General features: G+C 34.2%; 4 protein-coding genes across 8 annotated transcripts; 3 read left to right on the forward strand and 1 right to left on the reverse strand.

Annotated features, from left to right (window-relative positions):
* Positions 1-5111: 5111 nt before the first annotated feature.
* Positions 5112-10260, forward strand: LOC105159407 (PHD finger-containing protein 1). 4 transcript variants are annotated; one of them, XM_088878476.1, is made up of 7 exons: positions 5112-5398; positions 6327-6524; positions 7244-7329; positions 8015-8737; positions 8837-9058; positions 9157-9281; positions 9381-10260. In XM_088878476.1, the coding sequence occupies exons 2-7, from the start codon at positions 6504-6506 to the stop codon at positions 9602-9604; spliced, it is 1401 nt and encodes a 466-aa protein (XP_088734602.1). In that variant the 5' UTR covers positions 5112-5398; positions 6327-6503; the 3' UTR covers positions 9605-10260. The 4 variants fall into 4 exon arrangements, with proteins under 4 accessions (XP_088734602.1, XP_020548020.1, XP_088734603.1 ...); XM_088878477.1 differs by lacking the exon at positions 5112-5398 and adding an exon at positions 6607-6678 and having other exon boundaries at positions 5405-6524; XM_020692361.2 differs by lacking the exon at positions 6327-6524.
* Positions 10261-10756: 496 nt separating this feature from the next.
* On the forward strand, positions 10757-13462 carry LOC105159409 (uncharacterized protein C57A10.07). The gene is made up of 4 exons (XM_011076463.3): positions 10757-11026; positions 11148-11829; positions 12549-12673; positions 12956-13462. Exons 2-4 carry the CDS (start codon positions 11241-11243, stop codon positions 13271-13273), a joined length of 1032 nt encoding a protein of 343 aa, XP_011074765.1. The 5' UTR covers positions 10757-11026; positions 11148-11240; the 3' UTR covers positions 13274-13462.
* A 592-nt stretch (positions 13463-14054) lies between these two features.
* Positions 14055-18702, reverse strand: LOC105159410 (protein LAZ1 homolog 1). Of its 2 annotated transcripts, XM_011076466.3 has the most exons (9): positions 18435-18702; positions 17630-18169; positions 17357-17413; positions 16693-16801; positions 15905-16089; positions 15735-15823; positions 15270-15525; positions 14829-15074; positions 14055-14731 (listed from the first exon to the last, which is right to left on the reverse strand). In XM_011076466.3, exons 2-9 carry the CDS (start codon positions 17843-17845, stop codon positions 14438-14440), a joined length of 1452 nt encoding a protein of 483 aa, XP_011074768.1. In that variant the 5' UTR covers positions 17846-18169; positions 18435-18702; the 3' UTR covers positions 14055-14437. The 2 variants fall into 2 exon arrangements, with proteins under 2 accessions (XP_011074768.1, XP_011074769.1); XM_011076467.3 differs by lacking the exon at positions 18435-18702 and having other exon boundaries at positions 17226-17413; positions 17630-17721.
* Positions 18703-19878: 1176 nt separating this feature from the next.
* On the forward strand, positions 19879-21218 carry LOC105159601 (transmembrane protein, putative (DUF506)). The gene is made up of 3 exons (XM_011076715.3): positions 19879-20140; positions 20255-20453; positions 20631-21218. Exons 1-3 carry the CDS (start codon positions 19937-19939, stop codon positions 21047-21049), a joined length of 822 nt encoding a protein of 273 aa, XP_011075017.2. The 5' UTR covers positions 19879-19936; the 3' UTR covers positions 21050-21218.
* The last annotated feature ends 411 nt before the right edge of the window (positions 21219-21629 follow it).

Genomic DNA, 21629 nt, shown 5'->3' on the forward strand with positions numbered 1-21629 from the left:
GGTCATGTGCAAATTACATGCAATTTTCTTGCCAAGATGAAAATTGCCAATTGCGAAAATCAATTCATAGGACAAAAATGCTACCCACATAAGTTACAGGATTAAAATTGTATTTTTTTCTTAATATATATATATATGACATATATATATATACAAATGCATTAATTAAATTCTTCATATAATATATATGAATAAGAGCATATAATATACATGCATGAATCTCTAAACCCTAGCTAGCTATAGTTAGAATAAGGATAACATGATTTTTTAGTCCCACAAAATAAAAATAGAATTTTTTTTTTGTATCACAATTATGACACATGTCGCTTTCAAACTTATATTCATCTACTTTTTAGTCCTAAAAAAATCATGTGCATCGTGATTTTGGAGCCAAAGGCATTATTCGGGACTAAAAAGACGTGGTTTTAGAACTTAATCACACTCTTTGGGACTAAAAAGATGTCTTTTATGGGATTAAAAGCATCACCTACCATAATTATGGTATTAAAAATTATTTTATCCATTAAATTAATGAGTCATTAATTTGTAATCAACATTTTAATTAATGCAATATATATATATATATATTGTGTGTGTGTGTTTGTGTGTGGATACTAATTAATTAATTAAAGAATAGTGAAGCGAGTTTAATGTTTGGAAATGTGTAATTAATAGTAGAAATTATTAATTGCAATAATATATATACAATCGTGTAGCAAGCATATATACATACATATATATATAGCTAGTAAATGAAAAGGGCAGGGTACGAACGTAAAGAGGATCGTTGTGTCGGGGAGTTGGGGTAAGAATAAGATGAAAGATGGGAGAACACAATAAATATTATAAGGAATTGTACGTACTCAAGTTACAAACTTACAACCCAACATTTCCCATGTGGACTGTCTCCTCTCTTCTCCTCCCCCTTCATTCTTTTTCACTTCAAATTATTACCGCCAACTTTTACTTTCAACCATCACTTTTTTTTTTTTTTTTTTTACCGTAATTTAAGTTTTTTAAAATTTTCATCTTTTAATATTTTTTTTGCATTTTTTTAATTTTCTTTTTGTGGAGTTCACCCTTCTTATTGGGAAAATGCATGTGCATGCATCTCACGCCATCTTTTGAAAATTGAGGTTAATATCTCTATCGAATCACTTTTGCTAGCATTTTTGTCATTTTAACTTCTATGTTAGCATTTTTATTCTGCATCTTATTAATTTTCATAATTTCGGTCATTCTTGACGGTGGAGATTAAACTCTAGCGAACAAAATGATTAAAATCGTGAAGATTAAAAAAACATAAGACCAAAATGCTAACCTAAAAAGTTAAAAGGACAAAAACACCAAAAGATATAAGTTTTAAAAGACAAAATGCATCTAATCCATTTTATAATGTCTTAATCTGTTATCACATGTACACATCGAATATCCATTTTCTGTAGACTTTGAATATAAAAAAAAAAAATGATTTTTCACTATAATTTACAAATTATATATAGGTGAAGAGGGAGAGATATTTGTTGAAGTAGTATGTGTGTGGGGAGAGTGCAGAAATTGGAGTGTATTTTGAGGTTGACATCAAATTCCTATATGTGCCGTAAGACAGCTGCAAAATTATATAATATTGGTCGTAGTTTCAAGAAATGGAAATGATGTGGTCAAATCCAAAATCATGCATATATAAATAGCACATTGCAATTTGCATGCCCATCATCAATATTACATACATCCATATTTTCTTTAATTATTACTACTATATATTCATCTTCATTTAATTTCTTTCAAATAATTAAGCTTAATTATTCAACACATAATTACATCTACCCATCATCACAAACACACCTCTATATATACATGTGTGTTTTTCCTAAAGGAAAGAAGTTTTAATATTAATTATTTTCTAATCTAATTGAATAAGAAAAAACTACACTGTGCATGTGCTTTCTTTAAATTAAATTATAATGTAAGAAATTAATTACTTATATTTTCTCCTTAGAATTCAGAATCAAACATAATATAATTAGACTAGTTTTCTTTGCCTTATTTGCTAGCTATCATCCATCTAGCAATGTCCCATCACAATCTATACATGACATGATACCATTGATAATTCAAGCAAACGAATACGTTCAAATGAAACAAACAAACAAAAAAAAACTTGTATACAAATAGACATATATATTCACATTTGTAAATTAAAATTTAAATCTATAGTCTTTTGATTGTGACCTCAATCTCATTACTCAAGCAAGTGTTGAATTACATTCAAGAATTGGGAACATATATGTTAATGTTTTTATAGTATAATTTGCAGTGGTAGTTGTTGTTGAGTGTGAAATGATAAAAGGGAAGCAACAATTATTTGAGCAATTAAATGTAAATAGAGGAGGAATTTTCAGATATCTGTCACCTTTAGTCCATATCATTTTGACTTGAGAAATTGCCACACTTTCCATCTTACTGGGGTGCAAAGATGATCTCCACCCATATGTGGGCCCACTGATTGAGTGGTCAAGATCTATGAGTGTGAAAAGAGAGTAGATATTCCGTTAAATGGAAAAAAAGTATGAGAGTATTTGTGTATGTGACATGTAATGTCATGTTACTATCACATTCAACTGCACTTACAATGCCCAAAAAATAATAATTATAAATTAAAAAAGTAGTGTCTTGTCTTTGTTCCTCTTTAATTCACCACTACTATCATTATTTTCAATGATTTTTGAAAAAACACAGAACCAATAAATATTTTTTCAGTATTGTCGTTTCAAAGTTTTTAACGGCCGCTTCATCTAATTATTAGAAATAAGAATTATTTAATATTGATATTAACAGACAAATTCTTACTTTTACACCATGTTCAACAATCAGCTCATTTAAAAGTCAAGCTATCAAAATGAGGGATCGTTTAATATTAATATCCTAATTACTAGAGCACTTTGAAGAATCACTGAAAAATTTACATTTATTTATTTATTTATTTGATTAAGTTTTTAAATCTAATTGAATAACAATCATGTTAATTAAAGAGTTGAATTTGATGAGGAAGTAGGCAACTGAATGGTTTATTCTTTTCTTTTTTCTCTGTTTTTGAGGAGATTCTTTGATTGAGAGTAGTAACGGTATAGAATGAATGTGGAGGTACGTATTGGACTGTGTACCTGCGATGTGACCTTCATTGCGTCCCTTAATAATATATGTGCCACATCTATCTGTATACATAATTATTTAATATTATTCAAAATAAAATATTTCTAATTTTTTATTATTTAATAAAATAAATATAATATTATAATTATATAGAAAATATAAATATTGGAAAAAAAATAAGAAGTTAAATAAATAAAGTAGTTATTAAATTAGATATTTTATAAAATGGCAAACAAAAAAGAAAAGATATTGAAATGGTATTCTTTGAATATATAGTATAGAATAATATTTTTCTTGTTGTATGCAAGAAAATGCATGCTTTGCAAATTCAATAATTTAAGTTCCTTAAAATTTTTATTAGTCTAAATTAAATTGGTGGAGTTATATAGTCTTGTGACAGATTCTGCAAACAAAATCAGGTTGTTAATTACAAGTACGAGTTTAGCCAATTTTCAATTTAAAGTATGTAATTATTCCGGAGATATATATTCTTGGGTTTGAATTATTAATATAATTTAATTATTATTTTTTAACTATATCATGATTTTGTGTACCATTGCAAGTTCACAGAAAGGAGAAATATATAACTCGGGCTTCCAATTATTCGATATATATATATATATATAGATGAGAAAATACATGTTGATTCTCAAACATAGATCTTAAAACAAAGATATAGTTTCAAAATTAACCTTGAGGTTTGTTAGTGGGAAGTAGTGAAAATTCCAAAGTATATATTGAGATTTATGGCCTTATATTTATTATTTGATGATCAAATTGTTGACTTTTGATGTGATTAAATTAATTAAAAGATGACTATTCATATATAGTTAGAATGATTCATAAATATTTGTCTTTAATTAATTAGTGAAAAATAATAATTTGGAATATAGCGATAAAGACAGCCAAAAATAAATATAATATATTGATGTGTATTTGTGCATATATATATATATATTAGTAATACAAGTTGAAGCGTGTATACATTAATATTTCAATATTAATTTATAATAATCTGAATTAGTCAAATACCATATTAATTATATATAAAAAAAAATTAAGGCTGCATAAGGTTGAGCCATTTGGCGAATCTCTTTTGTTTTGGCTAAAATAAAAATTGTTTGCATTATTCCAAATTGTAATGTGGTAAGAATGAAGGAGTGGGAGTGCAGAAGCCCATATAAATGCAAGAATGAAATGGGCTCACATTCATCATCACATGTTTGTATGAGAAGGGAGGGAGCATACATCCACCAAAATCATACAATTGGAAGGAGACATGAGACACAGAGTTCCATTTGTATATAAAAAGTAGGAATGCAGTAATTAAAGTTCATGTATTAGTAATGGAGGCCAAGTGTCTGAATAATAAAATATATATGTAATAAAGCAACTTTTGCCTTTTTTCAACATTGATTTCTCATATTATATATCTTTTCACACATCTTTTCTTTCATCATCTCTTAACAATCACATTATTAATCATTAATTATCAATTATCAATTGATAAGAGCTTTCATTATCAATTCCTTTAAAATAAGTTACAAGTCTCAACTCATTTTCTCAAAATTTGTTTAACTTTTTTTAATTAATTATAAATTTATTATTATTGACGTATTATAAATTTTATAATCTTATTATCCAAACATTTTCAAAACTTAAGGATAATTATATTTATTTAACTTCTATTTAAAAAAATAGAGATAATTTATATAATAATAATAATGACGTTTCTTGAGGTATTTTTGTAATTTTCTTATTATCAATGTTTTATGTAAATAATGTTGATGTTTTTTTTATGTGTTTATATATAATTATTTAAAAGACCAAGTTAAATTTATATCAAAGAATATAAATATAATTATACCTAAAACTTACCTTCAAAATAAAATCTTATAACTTGTAAAAATATTTTAGAAATTCAATGATTTTTACAAAATATTTTGGATAAACTCCCCCCACTCGTCTACATTATAGCTAGGCTTAAGCGCTATGCGAAGCGGAAGCGATTATCAGAAACAGCGAAAAAATGGAAAAGAATATTTTTAATTTTTTTTCTCGTTTCCGACACTCTGTAACTCTTTTGCACTGATCGGTCGTTTGTCTTCTCCGGTGTATAATTAATGTTGAGAATTTCCCGTAAAACCCTTTGAAGTTTTCTTTACTCTGTACATTCTTGACAAGTGTGCAGCAGAAAAGATTAAGGAAAACCCTGCCTACTGTATTTGCTTCTTCAGGCATTATGGTAAATTTCTTGTTCGATCCCTTTTTTCTCTCCTCTTGCATTTCTTTGAATTTTCTCAACCTTAATTTTTTTCACATTGTGATGTGTGTGTAATCTCTGATTTATGCAGTTGCATGTGGGTTTTAATTTTATTTCGACTGTTTGGGGTTTGTTTATGGAATAGCGTACTATCATCTTGAGGAACTCAGTTTTATTTTAATCATTGTCTTTTAGTGACTATTCTCCCCCTTTTCCTATTTAATGTTTCTGTTGCTGAGTTGTGCTTTGAGCTTTCCATTTGCCTTCTCATGCTTTCTCGTTCCGGCCCTTGGAGTCAAAATTATGGATTTGCGCTGAATTTTTTACAAGATTTTTGGACTTCTTGCAACTTTTTCGACTTTTGTAATTGTCTCTTTACAACTGCAGCCCAATAATTTTAATGTGCTCGTGGTGGTACTTTGGTGGAAATTAAAGGTTCCTTTCTTGGAAAAATGAAGGATGATGTGGCCTTTGTGGTAATGGAGTATGTGTAGAGTTACAAGAATTGGTTGGCTGATGAATTTTGAATCCGTTGTTTATTATCTCAATTACAAGGAAGAGTCGAGGCTTTCTTGTCTAGCCAATTGCTGTTTTAGTACCAAGTCGTAGCATTCTTATTGCACAAGGAAGCACCTCTTAAGGCAATAGGAGTATAGGACAGGTCTTCTTCAGGCAGTTAGGTGAAACCCTTTAGGCAATAAAGAGATTATGTTGAGGAATAGTGGAAATCAAACAATTTCTTATTCCTCCAATGAGAACGGATTAATGCAATGATTGGAGTATGCAGAAAAAGACAACCAAAACGGCCACACATTTTGCAATAATAGTGTTAGATATATGTCTTATTCATTTTCTCCATTGTATCATAAGACAATTGATATTTTTCATCTTATGTCACTTTTCCTTTAAGGAAACAACCAATGGCAGTGATTGCAATACACTCAATGATACAGCCAACGTTGGCATATACCTGTGCTGATGCCTTTGTCAGGAAACACTATGCTCATCTTTCTACCAAGCTATGGATGTGCTACTTATGTGTCTGGTGACTTGTCTGATATTTAAACAAGAAGTTTGGACGTAACAGATGTCTTCCTCAGAATCTGAAGTTAGTTTATGAATTATTGTTTTCTAGATTGTTCGTATAGGGAATTTCATATCACCTGATCTTTGTCTGTTCATTTATTTAGCTTTTAGACTTGGATGGCACATAACAACGGCTTCACCTGGATGCATGTACCTTTGTTGCAAAATGTGTTGAGGTTTATTGCAGAACTTTTGTGGACATTCAGTCAGATAAAAAATGCTACTCTTTAATGTTATTATGCCTATTGAACGAGTGTTATTTTCCGGAGGATGACATTGACTTGTAGTCTCGCATTACAAGATGTGCCTTTAGGTCAAAAGAGTATCACTACGCAATTAATATCGCGCAGCTGGAATGGAATTATAACATATTGGCTGTTAGATGACATTCTCACACGGGTTACATATTAGTTTGCAATGCTTTCGGGCACATTTGAGATGAGAGTTTGACTTATCAATAAATGTTTATGAAAACATTTAATTTCAGGACTTTCTGTTGGATAATAGTGAACCCTAAGTTGTGATATATGTTAAGCTTGGTAATTTTATTCGTCTCAATAAAGAAGGTCATTTCTCTAATTATTGATCCGTTTCTCTCAAATGCTTATGTATGAATTGGAAAATGGCTAAACGTGAAATGTCTAATTGAGAAGATATAAGTTGCAGGTATATTGCTGTGTGCTAGAAGAACTTGTAACAACAGCTTCTGTTATCATTAATGTGCATAAATTCATAATGCAGGAGATGGTATGTCAGCAATGTGGTGATAGAGGATTCACTAATGCCTTTGTATACTGTGTCAAATGTCTAGATGTTGCTTTGCATCGGTAAGCAAGTGTTCTTCACTTACAGCTTCCGTCTTCCCCATCGATTCTCCCGCACTCTTTCTTTCACTCCTGAAAACATGAAATTATGTTGCATATCACCTATAATTGCTATGTACTTTTAAAGTACAGCTCTAGGAACATCTAACCAACTACGTAAATTATACTTCTGCAAAATCATTACTGCTTTTGTTATTGTAACTTAATCAGTATTTTGGATGTTTCAGGTGGCTGATAAAGATGTGATTTGGCCTCTATAAATTTGGTTCTGAACGTGTAATTGGCTTTTATAACTGCATTTGCATTTAGGTTAAACTATTTAACTATTTACCATCAGGTTTCAAATCTGAGAAACTTTTTGCTTTCTCATTTTGGTTTGTGTTTATGTGTGGTGGTGCTACTAAACTCATAGCATTTGCAATTTTTTACCTTAAATTCCTATTGAAGAAGTTATAAATGGAAGCAATATCATTATTTAGTTCCCTTCTCCCAGTTTTAGTTATTCCCTTGCAAGTTCTCTTTCAAAGCACTTTGCGTTAGTTTGTTTCTCCATTAACACTCGATTTATAGGATTGCTACTTGGCAACTTTGTCAAGCTTTAGCTGGAAGTTCTTGGGATCTCTCATGTTGCTTTTATCTGGGATCAGTGTCTCAAGGGTGTTGATTACTGTATCTTTTTGTTATTCAGCTACTGCCTGGCTGTAATACCAAAGACATTCGATGAATTTGTTCGTTGGGTTTGTCATGACTGTGAAGTGGAAGAGCAAAACTCATCTGCTACCCACAAGCATGGTAACATTCAGTTCCAAGCTAGAGACCCAACGGCCTCAGAACATATTAAAGGTTTCTCTAGAGTTGGAACAAAGAAAAATGATGTACTGACGGTTGACACAGAGGAGCCTGTTTATTACCAGCACAGACTTGGCAGTAACTCTGAGAGACCTCATGAGAAATGTGCAAACATTATCAGTGACCGCTCTAAATTGGTAAGTGATTTCACACCATCCGCAGAACCGACGAAAAATAAGGCCACTGTGCAAAGAGATCACAGGTGTTTCTCACACCAACCTCGTGAATCAGATCCTGAGCCTAGTGCAACAGAGCATCCTGTTTTATCATGCAACAGATCTTTGAAAAGTCCAAAAGAAAAGAAAATTGTTGGGTCTTCTGAAGCTAATTTGGAGGGTCGAAGGCATAGAACTTTCTCTGCTAAACAATACAAGGAAAATAAGCAGCTTGACCTAGAAAATCAGAGCTCTAACACGAGTACTTTGGAAAGGGACACCAATCATAATGAGAACAGCGAATCAGCAGTTAGCAATTTCTGCAAAGAGTTCCCAATAGATTCAAGTATCTCATCAATGGTTGGTAGCAGTACAAGTGCTGAACCAGTGATCACGCCAATTTGGAGGTGAGGAAAATCATCATATTGGCCCGAAGTTGGTGAAATTAAAGTATGGTTCATATGCAGGCTAAATCTAATGTTCAAGTTTCTGATTCCTAACGGCAGGGGAAGTTTTAGTATATGGAACGAAAAAGATGATGTGCTTGATGGGTTCGTAGCTCACTTGTCTAGCAGAGCATGCCAGAAAGTATACGAGGAGGCGTGTCAGTTCCAACCAGTGCTTCACCTGGAAAAGCTTCCCAGGCCCTATGTCTGGCCAAAAAGTTTCGAGACATCAGAACCCAGTGCTGAAAATATTGCACTCTATTTCTTCCCATCTGAGATAAGGTCTTCTTGGTTTGGTTTATTTATCTTTTGGCCATAATTTGATTCCCTTAGGAATCTATGTGCTTTCTTGTAATATAATTTTTACTGGTTTTCTGCAGATACGAACGAGCTTTTGACCACTTGGTGGATGAAATGATGCATAATGAACTTGCCATGAGAGCTGTTTTGCAGAATGCTGAGCTTCTGGTTTTTACCTCCACCCAACTACCTCTGCAGTACTGGAGTAAGTAATGGAACTCCTTTTTCTGTGAATATCTGTTAATATCCGCTGTCCTCTAATTCTTTCTCGAGTAAAACCTTATAAACCAAAGCTTTTCCGCAGGATTTCAGGACAAGTATTATCTATGGGGAGTATTTAGGGGAAAGCAGCATTTGAGATTACGTCCTCAATCATGCGGACGGGAGTCGAGGTACAAGCCCAGAATGCATGCAGATTTTTGGAATGATACTGAGGGCAAAGTTGCTGAGAAAATGAAGAGTTTTGGCAGTCAAAGTCCTCTAAGTCCACTGAGCAACTGTGGGAGTTATGGTTCAGGCAGTTGTTGAGCTTGTTATGTGGGAATATATAACATGTTAAAATGTCTGAATCTCTGTGATGCAAGCATATGCCAAGATTTCAGCACAATGACCCCACAGTACTGATGTTGTACAACTCACATCTCATGAATTTTCGGCCCATTTTGCATGGCCATTTCTAGACAATTATCATTCCACAATCAGTTTCTAGAACTCCTAAATTCTGCTGCTACAACTACTGCTTGTCACACCCCTGTAGGTACTTGTGAAAAAACTGCGGCCGCTGCTGGGGACCCGACTGGTGCCTCCTTGTCGAACGTGCGCCCCCACCCTCTTAAACACGGCAAGTATGGCAAACACCAAGATGGGAAAGATGTTTATGCTATGCTCAAGCATCAAAACCGGCGGAGTTGATCAACGGGGGCTGATAATGGTGAGTTGCAAGGATGCACTGATGGTCCAGATTTTACGTGCTCGATTTGACATATTTTCACCTGATCATGAGGCTGATTGTGATGGGATGAAATTTTGAGTATTTACACAATGTAAAATAAATAAAAATATATTGAACTATGTCTACTTACATACATAAATATTCTTAATGTTTTACATACTATGTCTGTAATATTCTTAATGTTTTAGACATTCATCATCACAACATTCAGCAAATTATCTTATTTTCTTTATATTATGGTGTGGTCAATTAAAATATTCTTTAATTTGGATTAAATAGTTACTTAATTAAAGATTAAAAAGTCTGAGATTTTTTTTAATAGAAAAGTTAATTATAATATCAGATCAACATCAATAAATTGAACAATATATCTATTCAGTTAATAAATTTATATTAAGTGAAATAAATAAGTACAAATCTGATTAGACTCGAATTCATAATCTTAAAATTATTTATTGGACATTAGCATAATTATTAAGGTAAAACATCGTTGTGTTGGAGATATATAGTACAAAAATGCTCAAAAAGCAGAGAGAAGAAATTTAGTAAATTTCTCAATTGGTGTTAAGTTTGTGGAATTGGGCCATTTCAGACCCAGCAGAATTTGATTTCAAAATGGGGCCGCCTACGCTACCCGAATTCCCCAAGTCTGAATTTAATAAATACATAAATAAATTTTAATCTTTTTGAAATATAATGTAATTAAATAGTTGACTGAAATCGGAAGTGGGGCGGGGCAGGGGCAGGGGCAGATCCAAACAAAAGCACAAGGTATTTGCATTTGAAGGGATCGTCCTCACTCATGGTGATTTGCTGCACTTCATCCTCCACCATTTTCATTTGGAACTCAATGATTTAGGGCTAGCTTTTCTTGAATATCCAATTCTGCATCCGAGATCGAAGCTAATTTTCCATATAGTATCATTTGCGCGCGCATCGTAATGCTAATTAATTCGGATTTCAATGCAGTGTTTCGCTTTCTTTGAGTCAATTCTCAGGTGGGCTTGCTTCAAATCACATTTTTTTTAGGTTGAATAAATATGGTGATTTCTTGAAATTCTCCTCTTCTTGATCGTCTGTTCAAGTTCTTGATCTTTTGTTCTCATTCTCCTTGTAAAGGGCTTTCTTCAAATTCTTGCGAGTTTGAGATTCTATGGTGGCATTGTGTTCTTTCTTCATTTGCTGTAATTCTTCAGTTGGATTCTGTAATCTATGAGGACAAACTACACATTCGAGTCTACTAACAGTCCAAAGTCATTCCAGGCCTATCCAAGGGGCGATTTTGACTTGGAATCTGGAATTGCTAAAAAGGCCCGGAAGCCGAAAAATAGTGCTTCGAGAATGATAAAGTCAATAGGCAATAGGTTCAATCACTATTATAAACTTCACCCTCTTGTGCTCATCTTGGTTTGCTTGTCAATTGGGATTACAGTCCTCATTGTATTATCAATCTCAGAGGGCCAGTTCAAGATGATGCCTACTTATAGAAAATTGGATGGAAATGTGGATAGTTATCCCTTCGCTAGATTTAGAAATCTTGTAATGGTAGCGGGGCATTCGGTTTATACTAGCAGTAGTTGTGAGAAGGTTGATAAGGAGGATTCGTGGTATTTGGAACCATATCAGAAGCATCCAGGCCAAGCTGCGACTTTTGTTACACATATACACAAGGGAGTCGAGATTGCAGCCAATGATGATGAGGCATTGCTCTTGTTTAGTGGGGGTGAGACACGGAAGGATGCTGGTCCGCGAAGTGAAGCTCAGAGTTATTGGATCGTGGCCGAGTCCAAACAATGGTTTGGTGAGTGAGTTATAGTTTCATTTGTTGCTTTGTTTCGTGTCTGATTGGGTCCTTAAATTTGATGGAAATTAATTAGTGGCTGAAAGTTTATAGCATTCTAATCTTTGAAGATAGTAAAGAAGGATGGGATGCTAGTACACGAGATCGAATGATTTTAAAGGCCCATTATATTTTTATTTGGATATGTTTTGACTTTTTAAATAAGATCATGTGAGCTCAGAAATTTTGAGCTCTGTTGGATGGCTGGATCATCAAAAGAAGCCTTTTGAGTTAAGGTTAAATCGAGATGCTCTGAACCACAAAGAAAACAGTCAATTTGCACCCTTAACTCATTAAATCACTTTATAGATGCCTCCTGGATGTTTCTGCACATTGTTTGCAATGTCTTTTGAGGTACTTGACCATATAATGTTGCTTAACTCCACCTTTGATTTCAATAATGTTGGTTGCTAAGTCGAAGAGAGTTGTGTTATTTAAACTCGAATCCTGATGTTGCAAATGACTATCCAAGACTTCAATTTTTTCTCTCCCTTTGGATGTTGTTTGGTACTGGCTCTGTTTTCACTAAAGGATCCATCACATTTTCTGTGACTCTGTCATCTTGGTTGCTTGATCAGATGACTAGATCACTAGTGAAGAAACATAATTTGATGTTGGAGTTTTGAAATTATCTTCTAATCATGCATCTAATAGTTATATTCTTATCGTCTATTGCCAAGGCGAGCGAGACAGTGTGAGGAGTAGAGCACTGACTGAAGAACATGCTAGAGACAGCTTTGAGAATCTTCTCTTCAGTGTGTGTCGCTTCCGAGAGCTCACTGGCGCATATCCACAAAACATAACTGTAAGTTGACATATGTTTTCTGTTCGTTACAAAGTTCAAAAGCTGAAGTTGGTTTAGCAATAGTAATTACTTTGTAAAAGAATTGAATTTAAAGACTGGTATTGACATATAGAGTTCAGTTGGGCCTCAATGCTTTGTGTTCTGCACCTAATCATCTGTGCCCAGCAAATCTGCAGAAACAATTCTCTTTTCGGTGTCTTTTTAGGCCTTCGTGCTCATGTTCTTGTTATTTTGACAACTTCTGTGGTACCAATCCCCACTCTGTTTTAACTTGTTATTCAGGTTGTTGGTTATGACTTTAAGGAGGAAAGGTTTGTCCATCTGCACCGCTCGGCCATTAGGTTTCCTGAGTCCAGGTTCTTCTATTCGGGCACGTCATCTACCCAGAATTCAAGGGAAGCAGCACTGAAAGGTGAAGCTCTAGTGAGAACTCAATTTCAAGAAGATCCATATGGTTGTATGGGTTCATTGTGGCGCAAAAGACTTGGTCGTGATCCTTTCCATAGGTCAATCCCTTATCCTAATGGATGTCCAGAAATTGAAGGTTTGTTCAGATACTGTGGAACTGTCCCATATCCAGGCTTCCTACCTTGGGCTTAGTAACATCATTTCTTAAAAGTTTTGAGTTATAGATTATAGGTGAAATTCATACAGCATACACTCTCTCCACTTGTAATTGTATTGTAGAAAAATAACCAACAGCAATAACATGTTGGCTAAAGAAGTTTTTCACTCTGTGGGCACTTTTTGGGAATTTGGCCAATGAATCACTTTGTTACAAAGAATTCATTCTTGATATGTCCGCAAATTGTCCGAAACCTTTCTATTGTCTGCCGCAACACTTCTGCAACACCTTCACAATCTTGGAGTGTTATCATAGAACTGCTCCAAAAATTAAAAGAAAAGAAAGAAAAACACCTGCCAGAAAAAATATTACAACTAAAAATCAAGGATACACAACACACATGATCCAAGACCAAGCGCCTCAAAAGCAAAACAATGCACAAGAAAAGGGGAAAAAACACCAAGAAACCATCACACCAAATTGTCATCCTCAGAAGCATTAAGCTATTGTTCGATTTACATCATGGTTTGAACTTTCTTCACTAGAAAGATCACCACCATTTGCTTCATCAAAATATTATGTTCTAATCTTGAATCAAATAATTCCTCAGCGTTTCTCCCCAAAATCCTGAAAGCCATAAAAGTAGGGTCAAGAATCTCACTATAATTGAATAATATCATATCCTTTTATTATTTACTCAAGGTCCGAACTTAATACTCGCGGAGCTACACGACCATAAGGAAGCTCGTCAGATCAAACGGGAGGACTTGCATTTGAGACATTTTAAATTGTTAATTATCAGATATCCATAAACAATTTAAATTTGAAAACAATTACATTAGAGACCACAAAATTGTATATACATATATGCTTAAAATTCAAGAATTGTCATGGTCCTCGTATCAGTCACTCAAATTCTGCACCATTTGTATACTTCCCCTTTCAGGGGCAACCTCTTCTCCAATGTCTTTGAAGTAATGGCACCTTGAAAACAATGCCTTATCACTGTTAGATATCTAATATTTACTTAGGAGATACAGCATGCATCTTCCTGCACAGTGATGCCTAACCAAAATGGTATATATTCCAACTGCCTTTAAATGCCCGTAAAACCGGGGGGGGGCCATCAGACATAATGTTCTAGTGCAGTCAGGCAATAACCACTTGTGTTCACTTTCTGGGGCAGATAAAAGGATGCCTTATCTGTACTTCAACCGAGATGATGATGCCTTAAATTTGTGATGAGGTCTCTTCCCATCGGACAAACCACTGTCGCTAACACTTCCTTCAATAAGGTCATCATGCACATCAGAGAATTCTTTTGTTCGCGAGTTCAAGGGGACAAGATGGCTATCATCCTTGGAATTCCTTTTACGCTCCTCATATTGTTTCATGTTTTCAGATATCTGATGGAAAGTCTTATTGATTCTTGCAAACCCTCTTTCAACTGGTTCTACAACATGCGAAACTGTGAACTTCATGTCATCAACAATCTAGGAACACATCACAGAGCCACAGTTATTGCAAGAAAAAGGGTCATGAGCAGAAAAAACTTGTACAGTATAGCAAAATTAGGAAGGATTATCTTACAATTTCACCACTTCCAATGACCACATCACGGACGCTTTGGTGTAGTTTAGGCCGTTTCTCTCTATCTTCATGCTGAGAATAGCGAGATCTGGTAGATCTTTCACAATCTTGAACCTCTTCAGGATCTGGTGGGCTTCCTAAGGATGCATAATCTGCCATCACAGCAACGTTTCTTACACATCTCTCTCCACGTTTGTAAGGTACAGCTGGGAAAACGTAAAGATGTACCACAGCAGCAACACCCATCTGAATCACAAGACTAAACTTGAGAAGCTAGCTAGGAAAAAGATCCTGAATTTAGTGAAAGGGGCTACTGACTTTAAAAGATATATTGGTAAGAGAAGTTCCATTACTAAAAAGTGACAGGCAATTTTGTCACCAAGAGAGAGAGAGAGCACATATTGTGAGGCGCAGATAACTTAAACTAATGAATACACACACCTCAATACATATGATATAGTCTTGTATCCGTGTTTTCAGAGCCAGTGCCAATGACCCCTGTAAGGCTCCAAAAGAGAAAAGAAAGGCTACAACAACACCTTGCCACCATGTCAGGAATACAATCGACTTAAATGTCAAAAACTTGGCCAAAGGTTTAATTGGCGCCAACTTATTCTTGGTAACAGAATAGAACTGCACAAGGCAATATAAGGCCCAAGTCTGGCTGAAATTCAGTACAACGGCCAAATATGGATAACTGCAAGCACAGTAGAAGCTTTAAGATCATAAAGAAATTTTGAACTCTTCTCAATTACATAGAAGAATGCTTAACTGAAGTGATGCTAGTAAAAATTAAAATACAACCAAAGATTAAAGTCAGGAGGGAGAACTAGTTGTTGTAAAACCAGAAATAGCAAATAAGAAGGGAATTATCAATTGACCCAGAAGTAGAAAGTAGTAACTTACGCATATCGCCACTCAAACTTTCCTTCACCATAAACACCCAAAAATTCAAAAAGCATCGCCAATAATGCACATATCATCTTCAATATCATCTGCACATATAGGCACTTACATTAGAGTGACATGCGTAGAGATAGCAAAACATGACTATTCTCTTGAAATGGAGTACATACATATTGAACAATCCCAATTTTCACAGCTTGGTAGAAGTCAGAGCCAAGCTTCCAATCCCTTAGAAAGCAATTCAATGGAAAAGGATGTTCAACAACTCCATAAGCATAAGCTTCATCTAAAAGAGGTACGCTAGAGGTGGCCAAGCTCTGACTTTCCATAAATTCAATGGTATTTTCCTCCCCACCTGCAAGACATCATATGCTTGCCAGACTTAATATATTGCTTCTGTTCTTGAAACCAATTGACAGATAGCTACGAAAAGACAAACCTCAAGTTCGGGCGGGACTCAACAAAAACCAAAGTATAAAAGTTATCTTGTGGCATTATTATCATAGAATAATAATTCGAGCACTGGATTTCACTAAGACTCTAATACTAGCACAAGCATACGTATGAACAAGGCAAACCAAATACTAACTGCTCTTCATACATACATTTCGTAGGTACACAAAAGAAATATAAATAAATAATAAAGAGTTAAATGATATATTTTATAAGCATTGTCAGATCAAACCCTATAGCTTATAAATACTTTAGCCATCAACTGCACAGATAAACCATTTCTAGAGTATCCTTACTACTAAAAAACAATAACTAATTTGAAACACAATTGTCCAGCATAAACAAGAGTCAATTAGTTTGTATTAGAATACTCAACAAGATAAAAAGGTAAACATGCCAAGGAGTATATGAAAAGGTCTCTACAAAACCAACTTCAAGATTTAAACACACACACACACACAAGAAAATGATAATATCAGAGGACAAGTTTTATTAGTAGACATACCTAAGCAGGCGATGAGATATCTCTCAAAGCAATATAAAGCAAATGCTTCATAACAATCTCGTACAATTTCACAGTTGAAGGCAGCATCAGAATTTAATAACGATAAGAACTGTCATTAAAGAAAGCACATCAATAAGAAATTGTATACATCCTGGTTGGAGAAGATAAATCTAAATACTGCAAAATATCAAGACTACAGGCAAAAAGACTGCAAAGGTTTATGATGGAATGATTCCAAGAATCCAAGACGCCCACAGTTTTTAATCTCCAATGCCGTCTGGTGACAAAAGCAGTATCCTCAATTATTAAACAAGTTTCTTATTGAGGAGTATGGTAAAGAACTCAGGGAAAAGTTGAACCAATATAATCACATCTAATTAATGAAGTTATCTCAAAATATGCCATATAAGGTAAGTTAAACAAGAATCTCTGTGATATGACGAATAAACATCCAGATTTTTCATTACAAAACAATAAAAGACTGTTCATAATGCAAAAAGTGGACAGGGATAAAAGACGTCACGCAAAAATACCCATTTGTATCCATCCATTCAACTGCCTCAAATATTTTTGCTTAACAGAGAGATCTCATATCATGAATTGTCATTAAGCTTTAACGTTGAAAGCCAACTGCAAACATAAGCCCTTGACCAGTTATCATTACCGATTCCACTGCATAAACAGGTACCATTAGAATGAGCGCAATCAAGAATTTCTGCTCCTGGAAAATGGGAGAAGGCATACCATTAAGACTGAAAAAACAAGAAATATAAATAAATGAATGTAATTAATGAAGAGACTAGGGGAGTGTTTGCACATATTCAAGAAAACATTGGTCGATGCAGCAAACAAAATGGACCACACAAGCTCACCAGAAATAGATAATCAAACAACAAAAAAATAGAAACAAAACTCAAAAGCAAACACCAAGACTAACCTCTGGCTGATTGTACGCAGCTAAATGCTCAAAAATAAGGTACATGGAAAGAATAAGAGCCACTGCCACAAAAACAGCTGCACTTGTAACCACCCAGCTGTAGAGTGATGAAGTCCCGGCATTCAGATTGGCAGACCAAAATCTTTCCAGTCTGTTAGTTGATTCACCCAAAGTGGCAAGACATGGCAACAAAACTAAAATCCCTTTCCACCCCATTTAGAGCAAGCTCCTCAACACATCAACAAAAGTTCCGTTCCATCAATATAGACCCTAAATAACTGCTACACAACCGAACATAACCTGCTAACTAGTTCATTTAGCCTACAAGAAACACACTTTCCTCCAAAAAATTAGCCGATTGACAAAACCAGCTCAGAAGAACACCGCAGCAGCATCCACAGCATCCAAGTTAACTTGTTTCACCACATAACCATCAACAGCGAAACACGATAACTGATTTCCATGTACAGAACATTTATTGCACCATCAAAATATTGAGTGCAATATTTTACCCTAATTCACCGGTTCCCAGTTCACAATCTGCACCAAAAAGAAGGGCGGAAAAAGACAAGAAAAGGGGAAAAATATCAGAACATGCCAAAAGATGAGCATTCCATCTTTACCAGTAGAACTATTTCATTCATCCAACAACAAATAGTTAATAAGCAAATTACACTAGAAACATAGACCAACTAGTACATAATAAACGAGTAGAAACAGAGATTATAAAACCCTAACACAAACTACCGCACATTAATTCCAAAAGGCAAAAGCAATGTATAAAGTTTTCAGGTCAGATTTGAACCTCTTTCCCGAGCCAATTTTTACCCCACAAAAACCGACGGAAAAAACCCGCCAACTACGAACTGAGTTTCCTTCACTCCTCTTTCTACACAGATTGATAGAACTGCCTAGAATTTAAAAATCGCTATGGAGATTATAAAATCACTCGCGAATCTCAAGTACTGTGTGTGTATATATATGCATGTATCTATCGACCTTTGCTTCGACGGTTGGGAACCTGGACGAAACCAAGGTACTAATATTACGGGCGTTAAATCACAGGCGACTTGCGTGGCAGGTCTTTTGAATAGGGTGTGACGCCTGGCTTGGTAGAAAGCGCTGTCGTTTTAACCTTTCTACATTCTTTTACCTGCTGTTAATGTTCCTCCAGTTGAAATCAAATAGCGGTGTCTCGTGGTTACAGAAGAACCAGTATTTGCTAGAGAAGTACTGCACGAACCGCAGGCATTGAAAGTCAAATTGACTGGGTAAAAATGGCAAATAGCCGCTTTTGGAGGGGAAAAAATGAAATTAATTTCAGAATTAGCTATCATAGAGAGTAATCATTTTGGGACTAAAAAGTAGATGTGAATTTTCATCTAAAGCAAATATGTGATGATCTACTATACTTTTCCGTAAATGTTTATGTATCACTGTTAAAGTATATATGAAAAATATTATTTTATATGTATATTCAAATAATAAAAAATTCATCATTATGTAACACAATATATATAGATAAATAAATACCTCTAGCAACAAATCAATAATTTCATAAAATATTAACAGTTGCGCTTGTAATTATAAACACTCACTATACTTTGTAATAATATATAAGGCAGACAAGTTTCTTTGGTTGCAAACGGGAAGTTTAAGCAACTTAATAATTACAAGCAATAAGGTCTCTTTTTTTAGTAGCGATGCGTCTTTTTAAAATAAGATCATAAAATTCATACGAAACTAAAATAGGTGATACTTTGTATAAAGAGCAACAATCGAGTCACGAACCTCATCAATATATAATTCAAGTATTAGACAAATATAATATAATATAATATGTGTAATTAATGATTAGATATCGTGTGAATATTTTTGGGTAGTGGAAATATATATCTATGTGAATAATATGGTGACAGGAATAAAAAAAAATGAATTTCGAGCTTCACCAACTTCACACGCTCATTTCTTCAATTGGAGAGAAGACCATAAAAGTCTTGAGACAGAGAGAGAGTATATATAGGTCATATGATTCTATTTCGTCATGTAATTATTGATCATCTCTCATGATAAATGCATGAATCATTCTGTGTTGTGCCAAAGGAAGAGAGAAATTTTAGTCCACATATGATCTTGAAACTTCTTTCACATCCCATTAATTAATTAATTATATGTATGTTCTAATCATGGATTCTTTCCTGGAAACATTCGTCAGATGTATACTTAATAATTTTAGTTGGCCAGGTTTTTATTTATTTATATTATTAAATAGAGAAATCAAAGGCTCAATTAAATGTATATATATATATGTGCAGTGTATATATTGTGTTAAGCTTGATCAAGCAAGAAAACAAGATGAGTATGTCAGAAGATGAAAAGCTTTCCCAAATGATCAAAGACTATATGGAATTAGGTTCAACAATAACAGATTCTTGCTTTTTACCACCTCCCTCACAACTCCCTCTTCAACTTCATCATCATCATCATCATTCCATATATTTCTCTTTACAAGTAAGTACCTCATAACAATTATTCATTTCTCTTTTTGCTTTTTATCATATATATGTATGGTTTTATTATCTCTTGTGTCTTGATCATATACACATATATCACATGTGTGTGCAGGAAATCATGGAGGAAACCCCAGAAGCTGAAGCTGAGGTTTATGGCAAAATCTTGCTGTACTTGAAAGATATGGAATATTCTATGGACAAAGCCATGAGCAAGCTCAAGAAACATTGGATTCTTTTGAGGCTGGAAATGGATAACTATGAAGCCCATCTCTGCAAAACATCTTGGTCTACTCCTTTCCCCACTCCTTCAGGTACCGCTTCATTTCTCTCTATTTTCCCTCATTTCTACAGTTTCTTAGCGAAATTAAATGCGAATTTGTACAGCATCCCCATGCCCCAATTTCTTGAATTATGCTGGGTGAAAACCCTTCAGTTTTTATGAAATCATATGTGAATCATGGGTTGATTAATGTTTGTTGTGTTTCCAGTTTTCCAATTCAAAGGTGATTATGAGTATGTCGATGTGATGATGAGGGAGAAGATGAATGGGTGCAAAGAGGATAGGCTGATAGTGGACATAGACTTCAGGACACAGTTTGAACTGGCAAGGCCAACACCAGACTATCAAGAACTCACAAATGCACTTCCATTGGTGTTTGTGGGGACTGAGGAGAAGCTGGAGAAGTTGATCCCCTTGATCTGCTCAGCAGCGAAACAGTCACTTAGAGAGAGGGGACTACACATTCCTCCATGGAGAAAGGCCAGTTACATGCACTCCAAATGGCTCTCTCCCAACTGCAAAAGGGTTTCTATTTCAGAACTGAACCTCTCAACATATGTCCCCAAAATCGGAAATGCCTGTTTTCTTGATTTTCTTCAATTTCAGCAACTGCCCACATACATATAATTGTTCTTATATCTATATATGGTTTTCTTTTGTAATGTTATGTATATTCTTTACTCTTTCTTTTGTTCTTGTATTAGCCATTTTGGTCAGAATGTTGGCTATGAGATAAGTTAAGTTGACTTTTGTATGAACTTAAATCAAATTGTGTTAATTTTCTTCTTCAGTTCTAGCTGCTTCCAATTTACCGACTTTTAGCTACGGGTGGTAGGGGTTTAATAATTTTACTCAATTTTTAAAATAATCCCAAAATTAAAAAAATTCATTACATTTAATCATATACTTTTACATAATTTCCAAAATAATCTCAAAATTTCTCTAGTCCCAGAAATTTTGTAAAAGCAAAGAAATTTTCTCTATTTTAAGACCGTTTTGAAAACCTCGTAAAATAGAATAAATACGACTCTCTAGGATAAGTCTTAATTAAGTACTAAAACATGGAACCTATATTTTCCTTATTTTATTTCTGATTGCTGAACTCAAATTTTAGGACCAAAATTCAATAATTCGAGATGAAAGTATAATCACACGTGAATATATATATATATATATATTGCATTAATCATTTTACATAAATAACCTT

Source organism: Sesamum indicum, linkage group LG3 (genome assembly GCF_026168435.1).
Source record: "Sesamum indicum cultivar Baizhima isolate 11 linkage group LG3, ASM2616843v1, whole genome shotgun sequence".
NCBI classification, from domain to species: domain Eukaryota; kingdom Viridiplantae; phylum Streptophyta; class Magnoliopsida; order Lamiales; family Pedaliaceae; genus Sesamum; species Sesamum indicum.